The sequence below is a fragment of the Puma concolor genome, chromosome B4 (assembly GCF_028749965.1).
Source record: "Puma concolor isolate L17-30 chromosome B4, mPumCon1.1.hap2, whole genome shotgun sequence".
NCBI classification, from domain to species: Eukaryota; Metazoa; Chordata; class Mammalia; order Carnivora; family Felidae; genus Puma; species Puma concolor.
In genome coordinates this window covers 127,457,493-127,484,612 of record NC_141673.1, presented here as the reverse complement: position 1 = coordinate 127,484,612, position 27,120 = coordinate 127,457,493, and the positions used below count along the sequence as shown (strand labels likewise).

Below are 27,120 nucleotides of genomic sequence, written 5' to 3'. Positions count from 1 at the left end.
TCATGATTATAGCCATCCCAGGGCTTGTGAAGCAGCATCTCATTATGGTTTGATTTGTATTTCCCTGAAGATTAGTGATATTGAGTACTGTTTCATATGATTATGGGGTATTTGTATATCTTCTTCGGAGAAATATATATTTAGATTATTTACCCATTTTAAAAATTAAATTGCTTTTAATTTTGATGAAGTCAAATTTTTCTATTTTTTTCTTTTGTTGTGCTCTTTGTGTAATATCTAAGAAGGCTTGGCCTAACCTAGGTGACAATGTTTTCTTCTAAAGTTTCATTGTTTTAGCTCCCACATATAGGTCTATGATCCATTTTTAATTAATTTCTGTGTATGGTGTAAGGAAGAGGTCTGCTCTCATAATTTTGCATGTGGATATTAAGCACCTTTTGTTGAAAATACTATTTTTTCTCACTGAAATGTTGTGGCACCCCTTTCCAGAACCATAAAGGTTGCTGGCTGTAAAGGTATGGATTTATTTCTATATTTCCAATTCTATTCTATTGTTCCATATTTTTGTCCTTACTCAACTAACATACTATCTTTATTACTGTAGCTTTGCTCCAGGTTTTGAAATTGGTCAAGTGTGAGTCTTCCAACTTGGTTCTTCTTTTCCAAAAATACTTTCTGGCATTTGCATATGAATTTTACAATCAGCTTGTGAATTTCTGCAGAACGTGTCAGCTGGGATTTTGATAGGCATTAAATGGAATCTTTAGATATATTTGGGGAGTACTACCAACTGAACAACATCAAGTCTTCTAATCCATGAACATGGGATGTCTTTCCACTTATTTAGGTCTTTAATTTCCTTCAACAATGCTTTGAGAGCACAAGTTTTACATGTCTTTTTAAAGACGTATTTCTCGGGGCGCCTGGGTGGCGCAGTCGGTTAAGCGTCCGACTTCAACCAGGTCACGATCTCACGGTCCGTGAGTTCGAGCCCCGCGTCGGACTCTGGGCTGATGGCTCAGAGCCTGGAGCCTGTTTCCGATTCTGTGTCTCCCTCTCTCTCTGCCCCTCGCCCGTTCATGCTCTGTCTCTCTCTGTCCCCAAAAAAATAAATAAAACGTTGAAAAAAAAAAATTAAAAAAAAAATAAAGACGTATTTCTCAATGTTTATTGTTTTTTTATACTGTTGTAAATGGCATTGTCTGCTTGGTTTCATTTTCAACTTGTTCATTGCTAGTGTATAGAAAAGCAAATGACTTTCATATTTTGATCTTGTATCATGCAGCCTGCTGAATATGTTTGTGTGTGTGGATTCCTTCTAATAGTTTGTGTGTATGTATGTGTGAATTCCTTTTGATTTTCTATATACAAGATCATGTCACCTGTGAAAAGAGAGAGTTTTACTCCTTGCTTTTCATTTTGAATGCATTTTCACTCCTTTTATTTGCTTAATTGCCCTAGCTAAAATTTCCAGTATAATGTTAAATAGAAGTAGTGAGAACAGATATCTTTGCCTTTTTACTGACAATAAGGGCAAAGGATTTAGTGTTTTATCATTAAATATGATGCTAGTTATGGGCTTTTTATACACGCCCATTTTGGGATTAAGGAAGTTCCCTTCTATTCCTAGTTTGTTGAGTATTTTTATCATGAAAAGATGCTGAATTTTGTCAAGCGCTTTTTTTGCATCTATTGAGGTAATCATGTGGAGAGTTTTTCCTTTATTTTAATTTACATAACTGATTTTTGAATATATACCAACCTTACATTCCTGGGGTAAATCCCACTTGGTCATGGTGTATATTCCTCCTTATATGCAGCTGAATTCAGTTAGCTAGTATTTTGTTGAGGATTTCTGCGTCTATATTTATAAGAGATATTGGTCTATACAAACTAGTTTTGTTTCATATAGCTGATCTGAGGATAACATGACATAATATTTTTAATTATATTCCGCCAAATACAAATATCCAAAGTTATTTCACTCTTACCTCAATATAATCTGTATCACAGTGGGCAGAATTTCCTATTTCAAAGGCAGTGAAGTTGAGAATAACTACGTGGCTTTGGGGTTGGTAGATTGTCCATCTGCAGACCCTTTCTCCTGGGTACACATTAGGATAAAAAGGTGAGCGAATGACCCCTTCTCCAGTTAATTCTCCTCCACAAGCTGTAAATATGAAAACGATAGTAGAGTTTGTTCAGAGATAAACGATTTTTGCCTTCACGCTCATTGCGAAGTTTAATTCTGCATAGAAATATAAAGGAATGCGATCTTACTATTAGAATTTTTTCCTTGCCACTAAAGGACATAAAAATGACTACATTATTTCAAGAAATTAAAATGTTACAGTCAGACAAATTAGAGACTTAAAAATTTTCTTACCAACTTGATAAACAGCTCTGAAACTAGCTCTCACAACTGAAACATCTACTTTAAGCCTGATCCAGATACTATTAGTAATGGATTTAATCTGAGAGAGAGTTTCATTGCCACAGGCTTTTCCAAGCAAGGTTTGATCATCTCGAACCTAAAGAGAAAAATAAAACAGATCTGTAACCCTAATCAACAAAATTACCTTGGCAATGGTGGATTATTTGGAGATGAAAAAATGGCACTTTCAAAATAAGTTATAATCTAACTTGGGTTACATATTTATATTATTTTTGAAAGTAATCAATGGGTCATTTTTTAGCACCATGCAATAACATTAAATATTGATAATATCTTAAACCAAAAACAAAGCCAAAAGCATGTAAATATTTAAACTGTTCTCCTAATAATTTCTACAATGTCAAAAGGGATATAAATGTACAACTTCTGATTATTTAGAAAACAACAAAATGTGAGAATATGATATACCAAAATATGCGAGTGTCAGCCACATTTGTAATTAAAGTAAGTCAAAGACTAAACTGCTTTTATTAATGAAAGAAAGAGACACAAATGTAGATTACAGAAAGAAGATTAAAGGAGTCAACTTAAAAAATTGGAAACAGGTATTAAAATGAGGGATAATAAAGTAAAAGTGAAACCTAATAAATAAAATACAAAAGAAAATTGAATTCAAGAATACATTCAAGAACTGTATTGGGGAGGTAGTTTGGGGGATGGGGATATTTAAGACATATCTTTGTCAATAAAGATAAAGGAAAATAAAGAAAAAAATAAATAAACACAAATACACAAATCCAAAATGAGAAAGATGATACAAATACACAGATACTGATACATTCATTTCCTATGAATAATAATTCTTTGTAAAACTCTATGCTAATACAGTTGAATGTTTGAAATAATTATTTACAGAAAAAATAGAAATTACTAAAATTATCTCAAGGAGAAGGAAAATAAAATCTGAGTAGACAATAAACCATGGATTAAATTGAAAACATTATCAAATAGCTACGTCCCACCGCCCCCCAAAAAAACTTCCAGGAGATGCTCTACCTTGTCAATTATTTCAAGCTTTTAAGGAGCAGATAATTGTCACATATAATTTGTTCTAAGGTACCCTCACATATGGAACAATCTCCAACTAATTGCTCTCAGAACCATCTTACTAAATTCCAACAGAGAATAATACAAATGAAACTATGCATTGATCTCACCTATTTACACCGATATAGAAATCTTAAACGCAATTCTAGAAAAACAAACTCGCTTCATCGTTAGGCTTATAAACCAGTCATATGTGGGAATTTAAATAATGCATGGATTATGTGAAATTACAAGTTATAAATTAAGCTCATCAATGGATCCAGTAAGATAAACCATCTGTTTCCATAGATGTAAAAAAAAAGAAAGGAAGGAAGGAAGGAAGGAAGGAAGGAAGGAAGGAAGGAAGGAAGAAAGAAAGAAAGAAAGAAAGAAAGAAAGAAAGAAAGAAAGAAAGAAAGAAAAGAAAAGAAAAGAAAAGAAAAGAAAAGAAAAGAAAAGAAAAGTCAGCATTCCTGTTTATTAAAAGCAAAACTCTTAGAAAGTTAGGAGGAAAAGAAAATTTCCTTCATACAATAAAGACCACCCGTTGTAAATCAATAGTCAGTGTCTTATATTGGCCATAAGCACAGTCTGTGGAGTCATACAGACCAGGCCAAAGCCTCTGCACTCTTGAGCAATCTACTAAATCTAAGCCCAACTCACGGGCTTGTTCAAGCAAATACATGAAACACTAGGATAAATTCCTTAGCAAAATGCCTAGTAATAAAAAATGTGAACTGAAGAACAGCTATTGCTATTGTTGACATTTTTAGAGGTGAAACAATAGAGGGTCCTCACAAAACCAGGAATTGTTCTACGAATATAGATACTACTCCTGTTACGTAGAATTCTTTTGAGAGGTCTAGCCATCCAAATATTAATTCATTTCCTCAACTAACATGATCAAGGCATCAGAAAGTGCCAGGCCCTGTGCAGGTGACGGTGCTGTGAAGGACAGTCAGCACGCTCAAGGATTCTAGAATAAGCAAGCACGTTTTTCTAAGAGCATTAGTGTCATGTTTGGGAAAGTACAGGAGGCTATATTGCTACTTAACACGACGGTTCTCGATAGGTAGTGAGACATTTGAGAAATCTGTGAAGGCATTTTTTTGTTTTTGTTTTAATCAATCAACACAATAGTGGTAAGGCATTATTGCATTTAGTGGCTGAGGACCAAAGACACTAAACACCCTGAAAAGTGAGAGACAGACACACCCCAAAATTCTCCTATTTCCTATGTGAACTTCACGTAGTGGCAGTTCTGTTACTAAGTATAAAACCTAGCTCTATTTTATATACTAAACCCAAAATATTTTTGCCCAATTTTAATACACACTGAATTTTCCAAGATTATAAGTTTTGTTTTGTTTTCCTGGAAATCTGACAAGAGTTGGCAGCCATTTCAGAAGATCTGTCACCAACCTACACAGCCACGTCAGCCTGGGTTTGTACGGTGGCATTCACAGTGATTCAAAGAGAACATTTAAGGTTTCATTTTGTCTTCTAGTGCAGCTTGCCCAGGCTTTTAACTTAATGACATAAGGAAATATATATTTTACACTATTTCTCCTAAATCCTATACTTCCAACTTTATTTTTTTATATATATGTGTATTCAGGCTATATCATCTATGATTTTCATTTCAGAATAAAGAAACGGGTAATATAAAAAGGCCTTAAAGGAAACTGACTTTACCCTAAAACCCTGAACTCAAACAGGGCATCATAGAATATTTGTCAGTGGAAATAACCTTTAAATTGAGATTTGAAGGATTACCCAGGCTGAGGAAAATGGGCAATAAAGGGAAGATTTTAAAAGTCTGATACTCAAAGCGGAGGGCGAGGGGAGGGATATGGTTGCTCCCATCCATAACTGGTGAAAGCATATATAAATTTCTGGAAAATAATTCGACTATGTATCAGGAGGAGTCTTCAAAACGTTCATGTGGGACTCAGTAACTTCACTCCTTAACATCTATCATTGGGAAATCATTCGAGATACAGGCAAAGACACACAAGGATTCCCATTGAAGTTGCTCTATAATTAGAATATTGAAAATACTCCCAGTGTCTAATAATAGGAGGGTGATTAAATAAATTATGGAACAGCTGTATGATAGAATCTTACACAGATGTGAAAAATCACATCCCTCTCCACTGACTCATAACCAAACCAGTCTGTTTCTATGAGCCGTAACATGAATTTTGCATATTGTCTTAAACTTATGCTAAATATCTCTCTAACCAAACAGATCTCTGGGGGAGGAGATAACGTCTGTCATGCCTTTAGCATCTAACATAGACCTTTGCAAACAGGTATTTGACAAACGTTTGTTGATTCATTAATTTTAAGGTGTGGTATGATGGTTCAATTTTTGTTAGAGACACAAACATACTGGCTCTTGGAAACCAAGAAGCGTGAAACACAGAGTAATATATCACCCTCCTCTCTGATCCTCTGGGACTCCATGTTCCTCTGTTCAGACTGAAGTCTCTCTTTTGCATTTTGCCTGTTAGAAGATGACAAGAAGGGAGAAAAACGGCCAAATAGCATCAGAGCAAGCTAAAGTGGGCCATTCCCCCGGGACCTTGCTAATGAAATTCAAGGATTTTAGCAAGGAGAAAGGCAGCTGCAGTCCAAATGTTTTAAGAGGAACTTATAGGGCTCAAGGGCCCTAAACCTCGAAGGTACAATTGATTTGGGCTGCATTTCTCTCTCTCTGTGGAAATGAAACTTTATTAATTCTGAATGGCGGTATTCTCTGTGGATCCTGGACATGACAATATCTTAACCACAAATCCTTTGAAAGAGACAAATAAAGTTCATCAAATGTTCTAAAGTGATCCCCAATATTTGTTGCAGCCCATTCTGCATTCAATATTATAGGACTTGTGAATTTGCATGCCACCACCCCCCTACAAAAATACACTCTTTTCTTTGTGCTTAGGCACCAGGATAGACTGTATTCTTTTTCCTAAATATTTATATTCCTCCCTGTAAGGGGATCTAACATCTCTGCTCATTGCCATGTAACTTACAGCACCTTCCCATGGAGAATTAATACTTATTCTTTCTATTGACTGGGCTTGGCCTTAGGGTTTGCTTTGCCCAGCATAACATGAGCAGAAGTGATAATGCCATCTATCTCCAAGCAGAAGCTTTGGGAGTAACTGAAGGATTCAACCATCTTTTGCTTTCCTTTATTATTTTTTTTAATGTTTATTTATTTATTTTTGAGAAAGAGAGAGAGAGCACATGAGAGGGAAGGGGCAGAGAGAGAGAATCTCAAGCAGGCTCCGTGCCACCAGTGCAGAGTCTGATGCAGGTCTCGAACTCATGAACCGTGAGATCATGATCTAAGCTGAAATCAAGAGTCAAGACGTTTAACCGACTGAGCCACCCACGTGCCCCTTTTTCTTTCTTTTCTTACGAGATCAAGAACCTGGGTCCCAGGGACAAACGGAACAGAGTGAACTGCCTGGCAACAGAACTGTCACTGACCCAAAACCAACATGTTTATGTGGGCAAACAGTAAATGTATGCTGTTGTAAATCACAGAAATTTTTGGTTTGTTATTGTTTTTGACTTGTATTGATTGCTATAGACAGTTTGTTATTGCAGTATAACGTACAGAAAAGTGATATGTATTTAAATCTGGATTATATTGGGGCGCCTGAGTGGCTTAGTCGGTTAAGCGTCAGACTTCGGCTCGGATCATGATCTCACGGTTCATGAGTTCAAGCCCTGTTTCAGGCTCTGCACCAGTGGTGCAGAGCCTGCTTGGGATTCTCTCTTTCTCTCGCTCCACCCCTCCCCTGCTTGTGCTCTCTCTCTCTCAAAAAAATAAACTTAAAAAAAAACTGGTTTATGTTAAGAGGTTTTTCTGAACAAGTCAGGTAAAACCCTGAGCCATCAGAACAAATTCATTCTTTCCAGTGGATCACATTTGTAAAGAAATGGCTAGGGCCAATTCAAAATTCCAGTGTTCTGTGGACCTGGCCCAGGTTTCTCTTTGATTGCCTTACTTATCCAGCTCAGACTGACTGTTTCAGGCCCAGAGACACAGTGTATAACCCATGACCCATGATCTCTAGCCTATGAAATAACCCAAATGGCTTCTGATTTTTGCACTCATCAGATCGAACTAGTTCTTGGAGAGAAACTACTCATTAAAACAATAACAACACAAACAGAGTTCTTACAAACGAACTATTTCCTGGAGAGAAAGCTAAAATGAACTGGGCCGAGAAACACAGTTCATATGAAATTGAAGTGTGTGCCCTTGGAGCCCAGTCAGCAGTAAGCTTTAACATCTGCAGTGGACCAGGTCCCAAAGCCACATCTCAATCCATGTGCTCAATGTGTTTGTATCTGCCATGTATCCAGATATGTTTTTATATAACAATTTCAAAAATCTATTTAAAGTATTAAATGGATTTAATTCAAAACAACCAAATATGCGGGCATGTAAGCTCAGCCTAACTAAGAGCTGTAGACAGAACCCTCGCATGCAGCAGTGTTTGAAGATGCAGCGTCTTGTGAAAGGAGCTTCAGGCTGAAATGCCCCTTAGCTAAATAAAGACTTGATCCTGCAGACCAGTCTCGGGTTAATAGGGGCATGTAGGAGGGGGATGTGGCCCCACTGCAAATGAGACGATAAAAAGGTGAGGAATAAGAAATGAGAGAAGCTACGCAGGGATTAAAAGCTATGTCCTTATGTTATTACCATTCATTATTTGTTATTATGTTTCATGATTTCATTTCATTTATTTTTTTTTATTTTTCTTATGTTTATTTTTGAGAGAGAGAAAGAGAGAGAGAGAGAGTGAGAGAGACAGAGCATGAGCGGGGGAGGGACAGAGAGAGTGAGACACAGAATCCGAAACAGGCTCCAGGCTCCCAGCGGTCAACGTAGACCCGGACGCGGGGCTCAAACCCATGAATTGCGAGATCATGACCTCAGTGGAAGTCAGATGCTTAACCGATTGAGCCACCAGGCGCCCCCTCATAGTTATAATTTTAAAGTGTTGTATGCCTCATGAAACAGTGCCCTTTCTAATATCTCTATCAGTACAGTAAACTTATCCTTTATCTAATTTTTTAAAAAATCTCCTTTCCCCAAATCAAGAAGACTTGACTAGTTTCACCTAGAAGTGAGAACCTACATGATCTCAAACTCCATTATGTCACCTTCTCCTCCCTTTTTCTTCTCCCCAACATCACGATCATAATCATCCTCCCGTTAACTTTTAGTAACCATTCACACGGGTGCCAGGCACTGTGCTGAAAACATTCTAATTGTTTCCCTTTCCACTGAGCCAGTCTGTGTTCTTTACCTCCATCTACAAAGCCTTACAAGGTCTAGCTCTTGCCTAATTTTTTTCTCTCCCTCTTCTTTGCGATTCCAGCCACATTAGTCTCTTTACAATTCTGAGTTTGTCGAGATTTTTTTTTTTTCTCAATTCACTCTCAAAGGTTGTGTTGGCATTTCCAGCCGGAATCATCCTTCTCTTGACTCGTGCCACTCACTGCTAACTCCTTCTCATCCTCAGACCCAAAATGTGACATCTTTGGGGAAGATATTTCTAACCATTCAATTGAAGTCATCAGCCCTATGATTTTCTCCCATGGGACTGTATCTTTCCTTCATGGTATGTTTCCCAACCTGAAATTACATAGTTGGGTGCTTGCTTGTTTAATATCTATTTTTTTTTAATGTTTATTTCTGAGAGAGAGAGAGAGACAGAAAGAGAGAGCGAGAGAGCGAGTGGGAGAGGGGCAGAGAGAGAGAGGGAGACACAGAATCCAAAGCAGGCTACAGGTTCCAAGCAGTCAGCACAGAGCCCGACATGGGGCTCGAACTCATGAACTACAAGATCATGACCTGAGCTAAAGTCAGACACTTAACTGACTGAGCCACCCAGGTGCCCCTAATATCTGTCTATTTTAAACACCCATTGCCAAGCACAGTGCCTGGTATCTAAGTCGTTTGATAAATATGTAGAGAATGAATAGATAAATACATTGATGAGCCTTTTAATTCTTTTCAGAAGACTATATTACTATTCCTATTATAGATGAGGAAAACTGAGGCTTGCAGATGATACATATCTTGTCCTTAGTAAAAGAGACAGTCGAAGTCCTTTTTCATGTTTCCATGCAATATTGTGTTTGTTTATATCAGAGAGAACTGGCCATCCTCTCGATTTCTCCAGATGGTTTGTAGCACTCCAGATAGGTGCCCTTTCCAACACCCTCTGCATCTCCATGTCCCACTGGGTTTGTGATCTCCCCATGAGCATGCAACTCCTTCTCATACGGCAAGGATCTGTTCTGTACAATGCCTCACACCTCCCAAACTAGGTGGGACTACCATCTCACTCTTTTCCCCAGCTCCCACTACACCAAGCTACGGGATGCTTTCACCTGAGCAACGGCGTGTTTTGTCACTCCACGACAAAAGACCAGGATGGCCAAGCAACTGTGGAAAGACCACGCTGACCGCAGAGCTAAGATAGTAACCCAGTGTTTCCAGTTGCTGCCAAAACCCCAAATCCAATATGCTCAAGAAGGCAAGCTATTGAATATCACTTCATTTCCCCTTTTTTCCTGCCGTCTCTAGAAAGACTATTTCTCTGGGCTAAAATTAATTTCAACATGTGCTTAACTGGAGAACAATACTCCTCGGCCTCCGCTGGTTGTTCTCTTACTGCAGCTGCCTTCCGGTTTCAGTTGTCAGAAGTCTTCCTCTGCCATTCGGGTTTTTACTCTTAAGAATTATTCGGTGAGTCACAGCCATGAGACTGTAACCAGCATGTTCCCTTGAGGATAACAAGTGTCTTCAGGCGGACCGAACGTTGTCGTAGCCCTCCCTCAACCAGTCTCAAGGATGGAGATGAACAGCTTCAATCCCTAACAAAAAGCAAAAGGAAGTCTTGTGTGGAGACGTGGGAAAGCTGTGTGGGGCCAGCTGGGCAGGGTGGGGGAGGGAAGGAGTGGGAAGAAGAGGGGGAAGTGATAAAAGATCAGACGGAAGATAGGTCTCCAGTCTTTCAGCTTGCTGTACTCCCTCACTCTTCCAATTTTTAGCTCCTTCTTTATAAGCTTGAAGATTTTACCTGGACATTGAGTTTCATCATGTCTCACAGATTTTGACACCTAGCATTTTCTCTTTGTTATTTTCTACATTGTCTTTCATTTCATTTTCTATTTCCTTCCTTAACCCAGTAATTATTTAGGAGAGAGTTTATAGATTTCCAAGTATTTGGACATTAAAAAAAATTTTTTTATCAATAATTCTAGTTTCATTACGTGGTAAAGAGATACGCGTACAACTTTTGTTTTGTGAATTGGCTGGGATTGGCAAGAGGTCTAAAATATGGCTAATATGGGGGCGCGTGGGTGGCTCAGTCAGCTAAGAGTCCGACTCTTTACCTCAGCTTATGCTATGATCTCATGGTTTGTGAGTTCGAGGCCCAAGTCTGGCTCCACACTCACAATGCAGAGCCTGCTGGAGATTCTCTCTCTCCCCACCTCTCTCTCTGCCCCTCCCCTGCTCGTACATGGAGCTCTCTCTCTCTCTCTCTCTCAAAAATAAATTAATTAATTAATTAAAAAATAAAATAAAACATGGTTAATGTCATTCAATGACACTTGAAGAATAGGTACACATTCCCTATATTTCAGACAAGAAATTAGTATAACTTACTTCTCTCTATCTTATTAGAGTCTTCAACTCTTCTATGCCATTGTTCTCTGTTTGCTTTCCACTTCTAAGAAGGAACAACTTTCTCAGAAGCCCTCCTATTTCCTCAGAAGGCACTTCTGCTTCCCCTTCCCTTATCTGCCTCTCTTATGTGGTTCCCTTTCCACTTACCAGACTTCTTGGCTACCCAGGGGTCAGAGGATCCAGGATTGGTCAAGGAGATTCTATTTGTTTCTTTCTATATCCCATTTCAAGCCCTGTCCTTAGCATCATACAGGCTTCTAAAATTCTTATTCAGCCTACTACTTGCACTCTCTGGGATTAAAAATTAAACTTTCATGACTTCCTTATGTGTCCTACACTTGGAGTTCTGATGGCTTAAATCACTTATGAAATATTAATGAGAGGTGCTGCTTTTTTTCCTGGAAAGATGCTTCTGCCCGGTTCATTGATTTGTTCCATACAATGTAAAAGCTCTCTTTGCCAAAAACAGATGAACTAACAGTTGATCTGTTCTTGCTGTACTCATTATTTTGTTACCAGCCACATTACATCACCCATGGGCAATGTGTGTTTTTAAAAGCAGAAACTTTAGTTGAGAGAGAGATATAAATCCAAGGATTAATTCATAAATGTGTGCATCTTGTTAAACAAAAAGAAAAATAAAGATATGCTATACTGGGTCTGGCCAATACCACACTTATTATCTTCTATAGTTAAATTTTATTCTCAATAAAAGTTTTACAGAGCTCTCTTACTGAGCAAAAATTCTTTCAAAACTACACTATACATGAAAAAAGATAGACTAGGCAATAACATCTTCATTTAAAGGATATATTCACATGGCAAAAGCCAACTGGAACTACATAATGAGAAGATCTAGGATTTTTAGAGGGGCATCTATTCCTTCAAAAGAAAGTTTTCTATTATCATTCTCCCAGATCTCTCTAGAATTCCCTCTCTGCTTTTCACTCTTTCTAAAATTTTGGGTGGTCTTTTCTCTCTCATAGAGTTAGTAAATGGCAAAGTCATCTGCTCTCCAAACCATTAATATACCTAAAATACCATTATTCTTTTTTTATTCCTTTGCTTAAACATTAACTTTTTAGATATACCTTTAAAAAATCAAACCATCATTTCAGGGAGCAATATATTGATTCATAATAATGCCATTTGAATTTGGTTCCAGCACCACTTTCTTCCATGCCTACTGTCTGAAGGACATGAAAAGAAATATACGTACTTTTTAAAAATAAAATGGGTTAATTCACAAATTACCCCAATAGAGGGATATGATTTACTGGCAAGAAATTGATGTGAGTCAACATATGTCTATCCAGAATCCCATGAAGGTGCATCTAAATCCTATTCTGACAGTAACTAGAGTTTGATCTTTGTGACCTCAATTTCCTCATTGGTAAAATTAGGAATTTAAATTAGATGACCTCTGAGGCTCTTGCTGGTGCTAAAATTCTATAAATCAATTGATTGTATTCCTTTAGGATGGTCAAGGACACAATAGAAAATCTATTCAATTATTTAAATCACTATACATGTCCTGTCCTTCTAATAGCACTCTTGTATTTTTTTCCATCAACAACCCCTGAGGGAAATCTGATCAAGACTTTGAGTGTGTGTGCACATCAGAATGTCAATGGTTCAATGGCCAGCCATGAAAGGTCTTATCAGCTGTCTCTGAATTGATAAATTCAAGGCAGGAGTTAGAAATTTGGCCTAGGAAAACCTTAAATTCTTATTATGTTTTTAATTGCTGACACTTCTTTCATCATTCACTGCCTTTATTTATTATCACAAAGTTTGAAGGATAGGTAGGGCATCTTGTGGAAGTAGAAACTGAAACATCCAGATGAAGAATTTTCCAAGCTTCTACAGTCATCAAATGACTGAAAAAAATAAATAAGAACTTAGATAAATTAACTATAATCCTCTTCTGGCCATAAAACATTCTCCCACTCTGTTTTATAAAATTAACTCTTTTGATGCTAGTTGTTGTTTTTTTTAATAACTTTCCACAGCAATTCAGAATTCATGTAACGCCTTATGGAAATTCAGTTAGAGAGCACTGCAATGCCAGAGAGGATATATCATTCCAGATGCCTTGATGACTGCTTCGAGTCATTAGAACCACCACATAGCCCCTAATAGAAAGGTACTCAGATTTCCCTAAAAATTAGAATTACAGTTCTTCCTGTCTGAGAAAAGCATTGTGCCTGGCTCCGTGTTATAGTCCTGTGACCAGGGAGCCACATATGGAATTGAGAAATTCATAAGAGCTTCCTTCTTATGGAAGGTGAGCCACCTTTTGTAGTCATAGCTACACAATTGTTTCTGTTCTTATCAGAGAACAGTACAACTGGAACGAATTCAGCGTCCAGCTCCCCTACTCCACAGACATGTAACCATGGGCAAGTGACAACTTCTCTGGGACTCAGTTTCCTCATATCACAAAGGAATAATAACAGTTGTTGTGAAGATTCAATGAATTAACTCATGTAAATGAGTTACTACTGTCCAACAGACAGTAGAAAGTTAGTAATGGTTATCTACTTAATTTATTAGAGTGTTTCATAGTAAATCTTATATTTATATTTATATTTTATATAAATTTTATAGTATTTTAAAGGCTTAGAATAGCACTTGGTCCATAGTAAGTAGTCTCTAAGTGCAAGCTATTTTTACTGTTCTTAAAGTTAAAAAGCAGATGTTGGAAATTTAATTTTTATTTACATAAATGTATCTAAAATAGATAGCATAAAACTTTAATGTACTTTATGAGATACTTAAGAGAACATAAACGGAATGAGTATACACGTTTACCTCACCATCTAAGTCAAAAGTCTCTGGTTTAAAAGAAAACAAAAAAACAAAAACAAAAAAACAACTATGTTGCTGAATCCAGAGAAGCAGTTTAAGATGACAGCATAGAAAGTTCCTGAACGCACCTCCTCCTAGGAACACAACAAATCTACAGCTACATACAGAAAAATTCCCTCTGAAGACGGCCTGAAAAATACCTGAACAAGCTCCTCCACAACAAGAAATAAAAGGGGCACATCAAAATGGGAGACACAGTCTCTCCAAAAACACCATCTCTAGTACAGCAGCCCACAGTTGAGGCATCTCACAGTCTCCCTGAGGAGCAAGGGGGTTGTCCCCACATGAGGGACCCAAATCTTGGAACCTACACCAAGGAGATGAGAGCCCAAAAATGTCTGGTTTTGAAAACCAGTGAGGCTTAGGTCCAGGAACCATATGGCTGTAAGGAGTGGAGACTTCACTCTTCAAGAGCTCACACACAGACTCACTCACCCTGGGACCTAGTACAGAAGCAGCAGTTTGAAAAGCACTTAGACCGTAAGGAAAGGAGATTCATTTACTGTTCTTAAAGCACCAGCCAGAAGAGCAGGAGCCTACAGAAGCTCCCTCTGGGGACAGAGACACTGGCAGGTACCATTTTCAGCATTTTCCTTCTAACCTGCTAGTGCTGGTGGGCATACTCAGACCTTATGTGCTGCACCCCATGAGCCCGTCTAAGGTGGACAAGCACCCCACTCCTGTACACCACTATTCAGCAGTTTACCCAAAGTCAGCTAGGTGAGTGCCCCACCCTCATATGCACTCCACCTTGGCCTTGCCAAGGATGACCTAGTGAGCGCCTCACCCCTGCATGCTCCTTCACAGTGGCACCACCAAAGCCAGCCAGCTGATGCAATCCATACAAGGAATGTCCCATGAGAATCTGTCTGGTTCTCATGGCCAAGGGGGATTGGGCCTAGGTCCTATGGGTCTGAAACAAATGGAAAGAAAATTCTTGGCAGGCTATCACCGTAGGGCATTGCACAGACAGCAGGCTGAAACACATTCCCAGACTTGCTGTGAAAAAGTCCTATCTACCTGACAGGAATTTCAGGTTACGAAAGTGTTCTTGGGAAACAGAGGCTATAGGAAAGCATCTTTGAGCTCGTACTTGATCTTACTACATCTCAACAATACCTCCCAGAAAAAGTCCAAACACTCATATGGAGCCTTGAAATTTGCAACTGTTGCTAAGAGGACCCATCTAGATCACTTGAACCAGAGCCAGCAGAGGGTACAATTGAGGTCCCGCAGGATTGTATATATTTGCATACCATAAAAGCTGCTGCCTGAGGATCTGGCTTCTAGTCAGCCTGAAACTAAGTGCTGACTGAGATCGCCTCTCGGGAACACTCATAGGTCTTGGCATACCCTCAATAACTGGGACCTACCAAGAAAAAGCCAGGCTGCTTAGACAATCACAAAGGTTTGAAAGACACCGAAGGCTTAGGGCAAGGTTAAATGATAAGGTTTATTTCCTACAAAAGATCATTCATATAAGACCTGGAAAGATAGCTGTTACACCTGATACATAGAAAGGGCCACAGAGAGATAAACAAAATGAGGAGACAGAGGAATATGTTCAAATGAAAGAACAAGATAAAACCCTAGGAGTGCAGGGCGGGGGGTGGGGGGTGTAAGGAGGCAGGGAGGGAAATACCCTAATGAAACAAAGATAAATAATTTACCTGATAAAGAGTTCAAAGTAATGGTCATAAAGATGCTCACTGACCTCTGAAGAAGAATGGATGAACACAGTGAGAACTTCAACAAAGAGACAGAAAGTATAAGAAAATACCAAACTGAAGCCACAGAAATAAAGAACACAATAACTTCTCTGAAAAATACACTAGGAGGGTTCAACAACAATTGAGATGAAGCAGAAGACAGAATCAGTGAGCTGGAAGACAGGACAGTGCAACTCACAAACAGAGCAGCAAGAAGAAAAAAAATTTAAACCAAAAATAGCTTAAAGAACCTATCAGACATCATCAAGTAGAATAACAGTCACATTATAGGGGTCCCCTAGGGAGGAGAGAGAGAGAAAGGGGCAGAAAACTTATTTGAAGAAATAATGGCTGAAAAAGTCCCTAATTTGGGGAAAGAAAGAAACATCCAGATCCAGGAAGCCCATAGAGGTCCATAGAAAATGAATTCAAAGAGACCCACACCAAGACGCACTATAATTAAAATGTCAAAAGTTAAAGAGAGAATCTTAAAAACAGTAAGAGAAAAACGTGTTATGTATAAAGGAACCACCATAACACTACCAGCAGATTTCTTAGCAGAAAATTTGCAGGCAAGAATTGAGGAGCATATGTTCAAAGTGCTGAAAGAAAACAACTTCCAACCAAGAATACTCTACTCAGCAAGGTTATCATTCAGAATTGACAGAGAGATATAGAGCTTTCCAGATAAATAAAAGCTAAAGGAATTCAACACTAAACAAGTTTATGAGAAAAATTAAAAGAACTTCTTTAAGCTAAAAAGAAAGGGTGCGTATCAGTTACAAGAACAAATATGAAAGTAAAAAATCTCACTGGTAAAGGTAAATATATAGTAAAGAGTGAATTAATCATTTATAATATTAGTAAGAAGATTAAAAGACAAAAGTAGTGAAAAAAATAATGATAACCACAATAATTACTGAAGGGATATACAGAATAAAAAGATGTAAAATGTGACATCAAAAACATAAAATGTAGTGGGGGTAGTAAAAATGTAGAATATTAGAATGTGTTAAAATTTAATTTGCTGTCAACTGAAAATAAATTGTTATAAATATAGGCTGTTATATGTGAGCCTCATGGTAACCACAAAGCAAAAACCTATAGTAGATACACAAAAGATAATGAAAAAGGAATCCAAGCATACTACTATAGAAAGTCATCAAACCACAAGAGAATAAGCCAAATAGAAGAAAAAAGGAACAGAGAGTAACTACAGAACACAAAGAAAACAATAAGCAAAGTAGAGTAAGTACATACTTACCAATAATTGCTTTAAATGTAAATGTGCTAAATTCTCCAATACATTGAGGGGCTCGATGTATTAAAAAAATAAAAATAGAAAAACAAGGCCCATCTATATGCTGCCTACAAGAGACTCACTTCAGATGTAAGGACACACATGGGTTGAAAGTGAAGTGATGAAAAAGGATATTTCCCACAAATGGGAACCAAAAGAAAGTTGGGGTAGCTATACAAATATCAAATAAAATAGAGTTTAAAACAAAGATGCTTATAAAAGACAAAGACAGGGGCGCCTGGGTGGCGCAGTCGGTTGAGCGTCCGACTTCAGCCAGGTCACGATCTCGCGGTCCGTGGGTTCGAGCCCCGCGTCGGGCTCTGGGCTGATGGCTCAGAGCCTGGAGCCTGTTTCCGATTCTGTGTCTCCCTCTCTCTCTCTGCCCCTCCCCTGTTCACACTCTGTCTCTCTCTGTCCCAAAAATAAATAAACGTTGAAAAAAAAAAAATTAAAAAAAAAAAAAAAGACAAAGACAGGCATTACATGATGATTAAGGGGTCAATCCAACAGAAGGTATAACATTTATAAGTATTTATGTACCCAACAGGAAAGAACCTAAATATGTAAAGCAAATACTAACTCACCTAAAGGGAAAAATTGGCAATAATAGAGTTATAGTAGGAAACTTTAGCACCCCATTTACATCGATGGATAGATCATCCAAACAGAAGATTACTATGGAACATCAACCTTAAATGATACATGATACCACATGGACTTGATAGATATATACACAACATTCCACCCCAAAGCATCAAAACATACATTCTCCTCAAGTTCACATGGAACATTCTCCAGGTTGGATCATATGTTAGAACAGAAAACAATTCTCAATAAATATAAGAAGACTGAAATCATATCAAGCATCTATTCCAACTACAATGGTATGAAACTAGAAATCAATTATAAGAAGAAATTTTTAAAAATCACAAACGTGAAGATTAAACAACATGCTACTGAAAACCAATGGGTCGATGAACAAATCAAAGAATAAATTTTTAAAACTACCTGGAGTCAAACGAAAATGCTAATACATCATACCAAAATGTATCGAATGCAGCAAGCGCAGTTCTAAGAGGCAAGCAAGATTTAGGCTTACCTCATGAAATGAGAAAAATCTCACATAAACCACCTAAGCTTACACCTAAATGAACTAGATAAAGAAAAACAAATTATCTCCAAAATTAGTAGAAGGTAAGAAATAATAAAGATCAGAGTGAAAATAAATGAAATACAGATTTAAAAGAGAGCACAAATTAATCAATGAAACTAATAGCTGGTTCTTTGAAAAGATAAACAAAATTGACAAACATTTAGTGACACTAACCGAGAAAAACAGAGGGCTCAAACAAAAGAAAACCAGAAATGAAAGAGAAGTTATCAGATACCACGGTAATACAAAGGATCATAAGAAACTACTTTGAAAAATTATATGCCAACAAATTGGACAAACTAAAAGAAATGGATAAATTCCTAGAAACATACACCTATACTGTATCATGAAAAAGAGAGAATCTGAATAGACCAGCTATTAAAAAAGAGATTGAGTCAGTAGTCAAAAATCAACCAACAAGCAAAAGTCCAGGCTTAAGTGATGAATTCTACCAAACATTCAAAGATTTAAAACTTATCCACCTCAAACTCTTTCAAAAATTTGAAAAGTAAGGAATGCTTCCAAACTCATTTTCTGAGTCCAGCATTACCCTAATACCAAAACCAGACAAAAACACCACCAAAAAAAAGCATTCTAAGCCCATATTCCTGATGAACTTAGATGCAAAAATCCTCAGCAAAATATCAATAAACTGAATTCAACAATATATCAAAAGAATCATGTACCACAATCAAGTGTGATTTATTCCAAGGAATGCAAGGATGTTTTCGTATATGCAAATAAATTATTGTGACATACTACATTAACAAAATGAAGGATAAAAATCATACAATCATCTCAATAGACAAAGAAAAAGCATTCGAATAAATTCAACATCCATTTATGATAAAAAGCCTCAACAAAGTGGGTATAGGTAGAGTAACCTCAACATAATAAAGGCCATATATGACAAGCCCACAGTTAACATTATTCAGTGAAGAAAAGCTAAAAGCTTTTCCCTTAAAATCAGGAACAAGATAGATGCCTATGCTTGCCTCTTTTATTTAACATAATATTGGAATTCCTAGCAAGTGAATACACAAGAAATTAAAAAAAACGGGGCAGGGTATCCAAGTTGGAAAGGAAGAAGTAAAACAGCAACTATTTGCAGAAGACATGACTTATATATAGAAAATCCTACATAGCAGACCAAAAACCATTAGAGCTAATAAATTCAGTAAAGCTGCAGAGTGTCAAGTCAATATACAGAACTATGTTGCATTTTTATATACTAGTAACAAGGTCTCAGAAAGAGAAATTCAGAAAATAATCTCCATTACAACTGTATCAAAAAGAATAAAATAAATTTATTCTATAGAATAGAATAAATTTAACCAAGGAAGTAAAAGTCCTGTACATTGAAATCTATAAAACACTAATGAAAGAAATTGAAGAAGACACAAATAAGTGTAAAGTTATTCTGTGCTCATAGACTGGAAGAATTAATGTTGTTAAAGTGTCCACGTTACCCAAAGTGATATACAGATTTGATTCAACCCCTATCAAAATTCCAACAGCATTTTTCACAGAAAGAGAACAAACAATCCTCAAATTTGTAGAGAATCACAAAAGATTCTAAATAGCTAAAGCCATACTGAGAAAGAAGAACAAAGCTGGAGGTAGCATGCTCCCTGATTTCAAACTATACTACAAAGCTAGAGTAATCAAAACGGTATAGTACTGGCACAGAAACAGACACAAAGATCAATGGAACAGAACAGAAAACCCAGAAATAAACCCAATTATATTGGGTTTATTATTAACAATGGAGGCAAGAACGTACAATGGGGAAAAGAAATATCTTCAATAAACAGTGTTGATAAAACCGGACCGCCCCATGCAAAAGAATGAAACTGGACCACTATCTTACACTATTCACAAAATTAACTCAAAATGGATTAAAGTCTTGGACATAAGACCAGAAACCACAGAACTCCTAGAAGAAAACATGTGGGAAGCTCTTTGACATTGGTCTTAGCGATATCTTTTTGGATCTGACTCCAGAAGCAATGGCGACAAAAGAAAAATGAACAAAGACTACATCAAACTAAAAAGCTTCTGCAAAGTGAAGGGAACTATGAACAAAACAAAAAAGCAACTTAATGAATGGGAGAAGACATTTGAAGATCATATATCAAATAAATAGTTAAAAACCAAAATATATAAAGAAATCACACAATTCAATAATAACAAACAAAATCTGATTAAAAAATTGGCAGAGGATCTGAGCAGTCATTTTCCAAAGAAGACACACAAATGTTCAGCAGACTCGTGACAAGATGCTCAACCTCACTAATTGTCCAGGAAATGCGAATCAAAACTGTGATAACTCCTCACACCTGTGCGAATAGTTATTCTCAGAAAGACAAAAAAATAACAAATGTTAGCGAAGATGTGGTAAAAAAAAGGAACACTTGTGCACTGTTGGTGGGGGTGTAACCACTATTGAAAACAATATGGAAGTTCCTCAAAAAATTAAAAATACAAGTACAATATGATCCAACAATTCTACTTCTTAGTATTTAACCAAAGAAAAGGAAACCACTAATTTGAAAAAGATATATGCACCTCTATGTTCACTGCAGCATTATTTACAATACCCAAGATATGGAAACAACCTATGTGTCCAATGATAGATGAATGGACAAAGAAGATGAAGACGAATGAAATCTTGCCATTTGCAACAACACAGATGGACCTCATGAGTGTTGCTACAAACTTTCAGTCATAAAAGAAATAAACCATGAGGAAGTAATGTACAACATGGGGTCTATAATCAATAATACTGTACTGCAAATTTGAAAGTTACTAAAAATGAAATCTTAAAAGTTCTCATCATAAGAAAAAAAGTGTTACTTTGTACGGTTACAGGTAGGTAAATACACTTATGTGGTGATCATTTTGCAACGTATACAAATGTTGAATCATTATGTTGTACACACTTGAAACTAACGTGATGTGTATCTCAACTGCGCTTCAATAAAATAAATATTGCTGTGGTGCCATGGTCAGTGTACTTCATTTTTCAGCTAAATCCAGATCTTATGCTAAGATTTTTTGTTTCCTCACTACACATAAAGGAGGGAAGAGGGCAAGGGGTTACAAAGGTTTTTCCTGGAAAAATAAATTGGGTCTAACTCCATGAGCAAACAAAACTGTCAGTGCCTCTCTGAGTTTATATAAAATGATTGCACCCAACAAAAAGTGTTTTGTCTTTCTTGCTAAACACTTTAATTTGTGGCTTGACCGATAATTAAGCAAAAGAAATACCAGGCCAGGCAAACAAAAACTGCCTTTTTGTTTCAGATATTCTTTGTTATTACAATAATTACACACACTTAAATCAGAGCTAAAGTTTTTTGAGAGAGAAGTAGTGCTGATGAAGGAAAAAGAAACTAAACTCCAAAACAAGGGCTGTTCAACACCCTGACTTCTCTGCCACTGAATAACCAGCTCACCTGGGCAAATCCTTTTCCTTTTCTGGGTTGAGTTTCCTGGACAATCCATGAAAACGATGTCTTATTAGTACAAGTTATTAGTCCTTCTAATTTGCACTCACCTTAGTTATTAAGGGTCAGTTTCATAGCATCTGAGTTCCTAGTCTCAGCTTACATTTCTGTCCTTTGCTATTTCATTACCAATCTCCTGTTTCACCAACTATAGATCTATTTTTGGCAAATTCTTTCCTACTCTCTAGAACAGTTGTTCTCAGACTCTAGCCTGAGTCACAATCACTGGACGGTTGGGGTGCAGATTACTGGGCATATATCCCAAGAGGTTCTGATTCAGTAGGTCTGAGATAGGACACAGAATTGCATTCCTAACATCCAGATCATCCAGAGAATCTGCACGCTGCTGGCCCTACAACTGCTTGAAAACCACTAGACTGTAGAGAATATAAAAATGTTGATAAACATCATCTAAGGGCCTAGGAGTAGTAAAAGTTACCTCAACATAACTCTGAGCACAGCCACTCTGGCCTTCCAGCTCCACCTGGGTGAAGTTGACCTGTATTTGTTCTCCCAGGGGCTGCTTTATAATATAGATGCATTGTCTGTTGTGAGTGAAAGGTCCAGACAAGTCAGAAAAGAGAAGGCCCTCTGGGTCTGTGTAGTTTCCTCCACAATGTAGATCCGCTGAAGAGAATGGGGAAGAGAAGGGAAAGGTCATGCAAATGGCCATGCCTGTGGCTCTCAGGCATTACATACCATTTTTAGAAACTCACACCCATACACACACAATCATATATCCACCTAATTCACCCTGTACAGGTTTATGTCTCCAATTTATATTTTCAGTTTGTTGTGTGCTTGTGGAACATCCATGTAGAGCCTAAAGAAATAGACACAGAGATGCGTAATCTAACTTCCAATCTAACATCCTCTTCTACAAATTGCTCTTTGATTGTTTTAAGTTTATTTATTTATTTTGAGAGAGAAAGAGAGAGCATGAGCAGGGTAGGGGCAGAGACAGAGAGGGAGAGAGAATTTCAAGCAGCCTTGAGCCCACGAACTAAGAGATCATGACCCGAGCCGACCTCAAGAGATAAACGCTTAACTGACTGAGCCACCAAGGTGCCCCTACAAATTGCCTTTTATTTTTTTATTTATTTATTTTTTTTAATTTTAACGTTTATTTATTTTTGAGACAGAGAGAGACAGAGCATGAACAGGGGAGGGGCAGAGAGAGAGGGAGACACAGAATCCGAAACAGGCTCCAGGCTCTGAGCAGTCAGCACAGAGCCCGACGTGGGGCTCGAACTCACGGACCGTGAGATCATGACCTGAGCCGAAGTCAGACGCTCAACTGACCGAGCCACCCAGGTGCTCCCAAATTGCCTTTTAAATACGTTTATGTTCTCCTTCATTCCAGAAAGATTTGAGGCAGTTTATAAAAGACATGTGACAAAAAATATATATACAACTAGACAAAAGAATCCAGTTAAAGGAATAATGAACAGAGAACAGCAGGATGTGCTCAGGGGGGAGTGACATGCACAGAGAACAAGTATGCACCGACCACACAGATTACAAAAAGTTTACTATAAATTCAGCCCGAAGGCAGAGTAAATGAAGAAAGGAGACCTGTGGAAGGTGTTCACTGTTAGTTTTCCTGATATTGAGACTTGAAAGGTGTTTTTCCTGTGAATTCTCATCAGAGCACAATGATGTATGTTAAGAATAAAAGCCCCAAAGTAAAAATCATAGAGGGGCCACCTGGGTGGCTCAGTCGGTTAAGCATCCAACTTTGGCTCAGGTCATGATCTCGCGGTTTGTGAGTTCAAACCCTGCGTCGGGCTCTGTGCTAACAGCTCAGAACCCAGAGCCTGCTTCAGATTCTGTGTCTCCTCCTCTTTCTGTCCCTCCCATGCTCATGCTCTGTCTCCCTCTGTCTCTCAATAATAAATAAACATTAAAAAACCTTTTTTTTAAATCAGAGTATTTTCTTGTTTTTCATTGTTTGCTGGTTTGTTTTAAGATGTCAACACAAGCTCTAAGCATAAAAGCATAGCACAGTCCCTCACATTCATATGAAGCTCCCAGTTGTTCAGGTTACTTACATGCTGATGTTAAGTAGGTGATATGGAAGCCTTGGTCATTGATCTGGTTGTCAGAATGAAAATGAATTCTGGCAAAGGGACCTGTGGTCTGCAGTGGTGGTACAGAGAAAGTGGTGCAGAACTTTCCAAGAACGGGGTCCTGATACAGAGGACCATCTCGAATCTAAAACAAAAGAACGAACCATTAAGCACAAACAGGTCAGATGTTGACAAAACGAGTCATTTTGTACCTTAACTTCAGAAAACCTGTCATTTGAAACTGGTGGCTCTTACAGGTTTTCCCATCTCGCACATATCAGCTGCAGCTCACTAAAGGGTCGTCCCCTGCACCCATCATCCCTGATGCCGTATCTTCTGTCTAAATCCTAATTCCGAGGCTAGATGTGTACTTTGAAATCTTCTCATGAATCTTTCTCTATGTTTTCTTTCCTAGGTTCCCCCCCCCACCAGGTGTTTGTTTTGAAATGATAAATTAATTCCTAGTAATTGAGAAGGAGAAAATGAATATATTGAAAGAAAATAGAAGAAGGAATGCTAACAATGTTGACTGATTCACAACTTGTTTCAGAAGGATCAGAGGTGGAAAGGAAGTGAAGTCAGATCAGACACAGCATAAAGACAGTTTAAATGTATTTTAAAAGTATATAATCCTAATTAGGTACTGTGACAATGATCGTACGATCTGAGAAATTCTTTTTAATTGTTGGTTTTTAATTTCTTAAATAATCACGGTAACCTCTCTATAACTGTTGTAACTGCAAATCCTGTACATCATAGAACACCAAACATCAATGAACAAAATAATATTTTAACATGGCGAATTCCGTCCACTCAAATTACTTTTTCTATTGGCCGCAAAGCTATAGGACAGCATTATTCTATTCCTATATATAACTAGTTCCTTGAAATATTGTTGAGAAGTGAGAAGCATTTCAATATTATCAGAATGATTAATGCTTTCTATTATATATGTATCAAGGAATTATGTAGGGGCAAAAAACAAAGCCTCTAATTTTAATATGATGGAACTCACTGAAATTAATTTCAAAAAATCCATGCTACTGTCAACATTTAAAGGATTATGTTGCTGAAATTTTCCAGGGAGGGGTAGATCTTCCAGTCATTCCCAAAGGTTTCAAATCCATTACAACTGCTAAATTACTAATGACTTTCATTTGTGGAGATCCCTGTTTGTCAGTCACACCTTTCTATCCTTTGTGAGTAATTCCAAAGCCCTCCATTCTCTAATGGACTTGGAAGGGCATATTGTCTTTTATCACTACTGCAAGGACTACTGTGATTTATGGTAACAAAAAGACAAGAGCAATGTAAAAACTCAGTCTTCTCAATCTTTTCAGTCTATAAATGCAGAGCAACATTTCAGATATACCTATACGCTTAGGGCATTTGAATACAACAGCCCATTTTTCTACTTGTATAATTTAAACTTTTGCTAATGGTAACCAGGAGGGACACAGATTGGCTCTTCTTCTCCCAATGACAATTATGAGTATATTCTAGGCTCAACCTTTAGCAATGCATTACAACACAATTGCTCTTAAGTTATTTTTCTTCATGGAACACTATAGCCAGATTGTGAAATAACATGTTGGGTTCCCATAGATAACTGAAATCTTGATTCTGCATTGGAAAAGATACCCATTACTGAATGTTTATTTTGTTAATTCTTTTATTCCCTTATTAGGGGACTGGGCTTCCAGGAAATAACAGGGAAAAGTAAGGCAGTCTATTTCCCAGATTCAAATGAGACCCAGAAGAAGCAACAAGCTGGCACAATTAAGAATAAGGAATCAGCAAAGGCTCAGACATTGGCTGCCTACTGAAGACTATATCTAACTATTACAAGGAAATTGAAGTCATCCACAGGTATCACCAAACCATAGCTCTTTGAGTTCTAACCATATCATGACATGTTCTATCTAATTACATTTGTTTACCTCAAGATAATCTTTGCTGCAATCATCATGGTGCTCCAGACTCAAGGTCCCAAAAGTAAATGTTATCAAGAGGCCAGGACTGGTTATAACTTTCCAGACACAATCTCTTCCTGAAGGATAGTTTCCAGGATATCCCGGAGACTTAATAGAACCATAAGTGCCTGTCAGTACACCTCCACACTCTAAAATAAGAGGAAAAAATAACTTGACATTTGTATACATGTTATAATTTATACAGCGTTACGGAAGTCTTTATTGCAAGAAGACAAGCTTTGTTGAAATATCTATGTACAGTTTGGGACACCCTCGTAAATTAAACAAGGCTTTCAGTTTTCCAATTTGATACAGTTATAAATCTAGGAAGATTAACTGATAAATGAATGAGTCACATGCATTGAGCTCTGTGCTTATCAGCTATTACATGGTGATATGATTTTAAAATACAGCGCTGAACTGTCTGAGGGATGAATAATAAAATTATAGATATATTGTTTTCACTTTGAGGGAGATTAATTTCTGCATAACTTTTACAAGTTCTGGTTCTTAAAGAGTTCTCTTTTTTGTAAAGTTTTTTCATTTGTTTTTGAGAGAGAGACTCAGAGCACGCATGCTCAAGTGGGGGAGGGGCAGAGAGAGAGGGGGACACAGGATCTGAAGCGGGCTCTGCACTGACAGCAGAGAGCCTGATATGGGGCTCAACTCATGAACCGTGAGATCACAAGCTGAGCCGAAGTCGGATGCTTAACCGACTGAGCCACCCAGGTGCTCCAAAAAGTTATTTTTAACTCTTAAAAAGTTCTAGAACTTCTGTTACCCCTATGTCTTTCAACAAACCAGATTGTTTCATACATTAGAATAGTTAAGTGCTACATACTTTTCATGTGAGAAAATTTCTTAACACTAGGATAATAATTAAACTCTTCATTTTATAAATTGAACATATTCAAATATGAATGGGCAGTTGCCTTGCTCAAGAATGGAGTGAAAGAAAGGGGGGACCAGGCTTTGTGACACCCACTCCACTACCACTCAATTAATTACCCCCCAGAGTTGTATGTCAGTGACTGGAAGAATCTTTCCTTTATTAATACTCACATTTACTTAACGAAGAGTCTGTGATGGCTTATAAGAAATACTAATGTAAAATTGAAAAATAGAGATACTAAATAAAAATCTAGACTGTAGTAAATATAAATTAGAAAAAATAAAATAAGGCGGTATCTCAGATATGCAAGATGTGGGATCTACATAACTACGCAGGTTACTTAGTAGACAAGTCTTTTGCCAAGGCAAAAAATGAGACAAGTTAGTTACATGATTCTCACTGTTCCTAATACAAAAACACCTCAGTTGCTCAGAGGCAGAGAAGTTTCCTAAAATTTGGAAGTTCAATTACCA

General features: G+C 37.4%; 1 protein-coding gene across 1 annotated transcript in view; it reads right to left on the bottom strand.

Annotated features, from left to right (window-relative positions):
* The window catches only part of CUBN (cubilin), a 278,146-nt gene that overhangs the window by 221,463 nt on the left and 29,563 nt on the right, over nt 1–27,120 (bottom strand). Inside the window, exons 15-19 of the mRNA XM_086714844.1 lie at nt 25,723–25,904; nt 23,765–23,927; nt 22,153–22,340; nt 2,348–2,492; nt 1,953–2,131 (exon numbers count right to left, since the gene is read on the bottom strand). Coding sequence (XP_086570970.1) covers nt 1,953–2,131; nt 2,348–2,492; nt 22,153–22,340; nt 23,765–23,927; nt 25,723–25,904 — 857 coding nt within the window. The remainder of the gene's footprint in view (nt 1–1,952; nt 2,132–2,347; nt 2,493–22,152; nt 22,341–23,764; nt 23,928–25,722; nt 25,905–27,120) is intronic.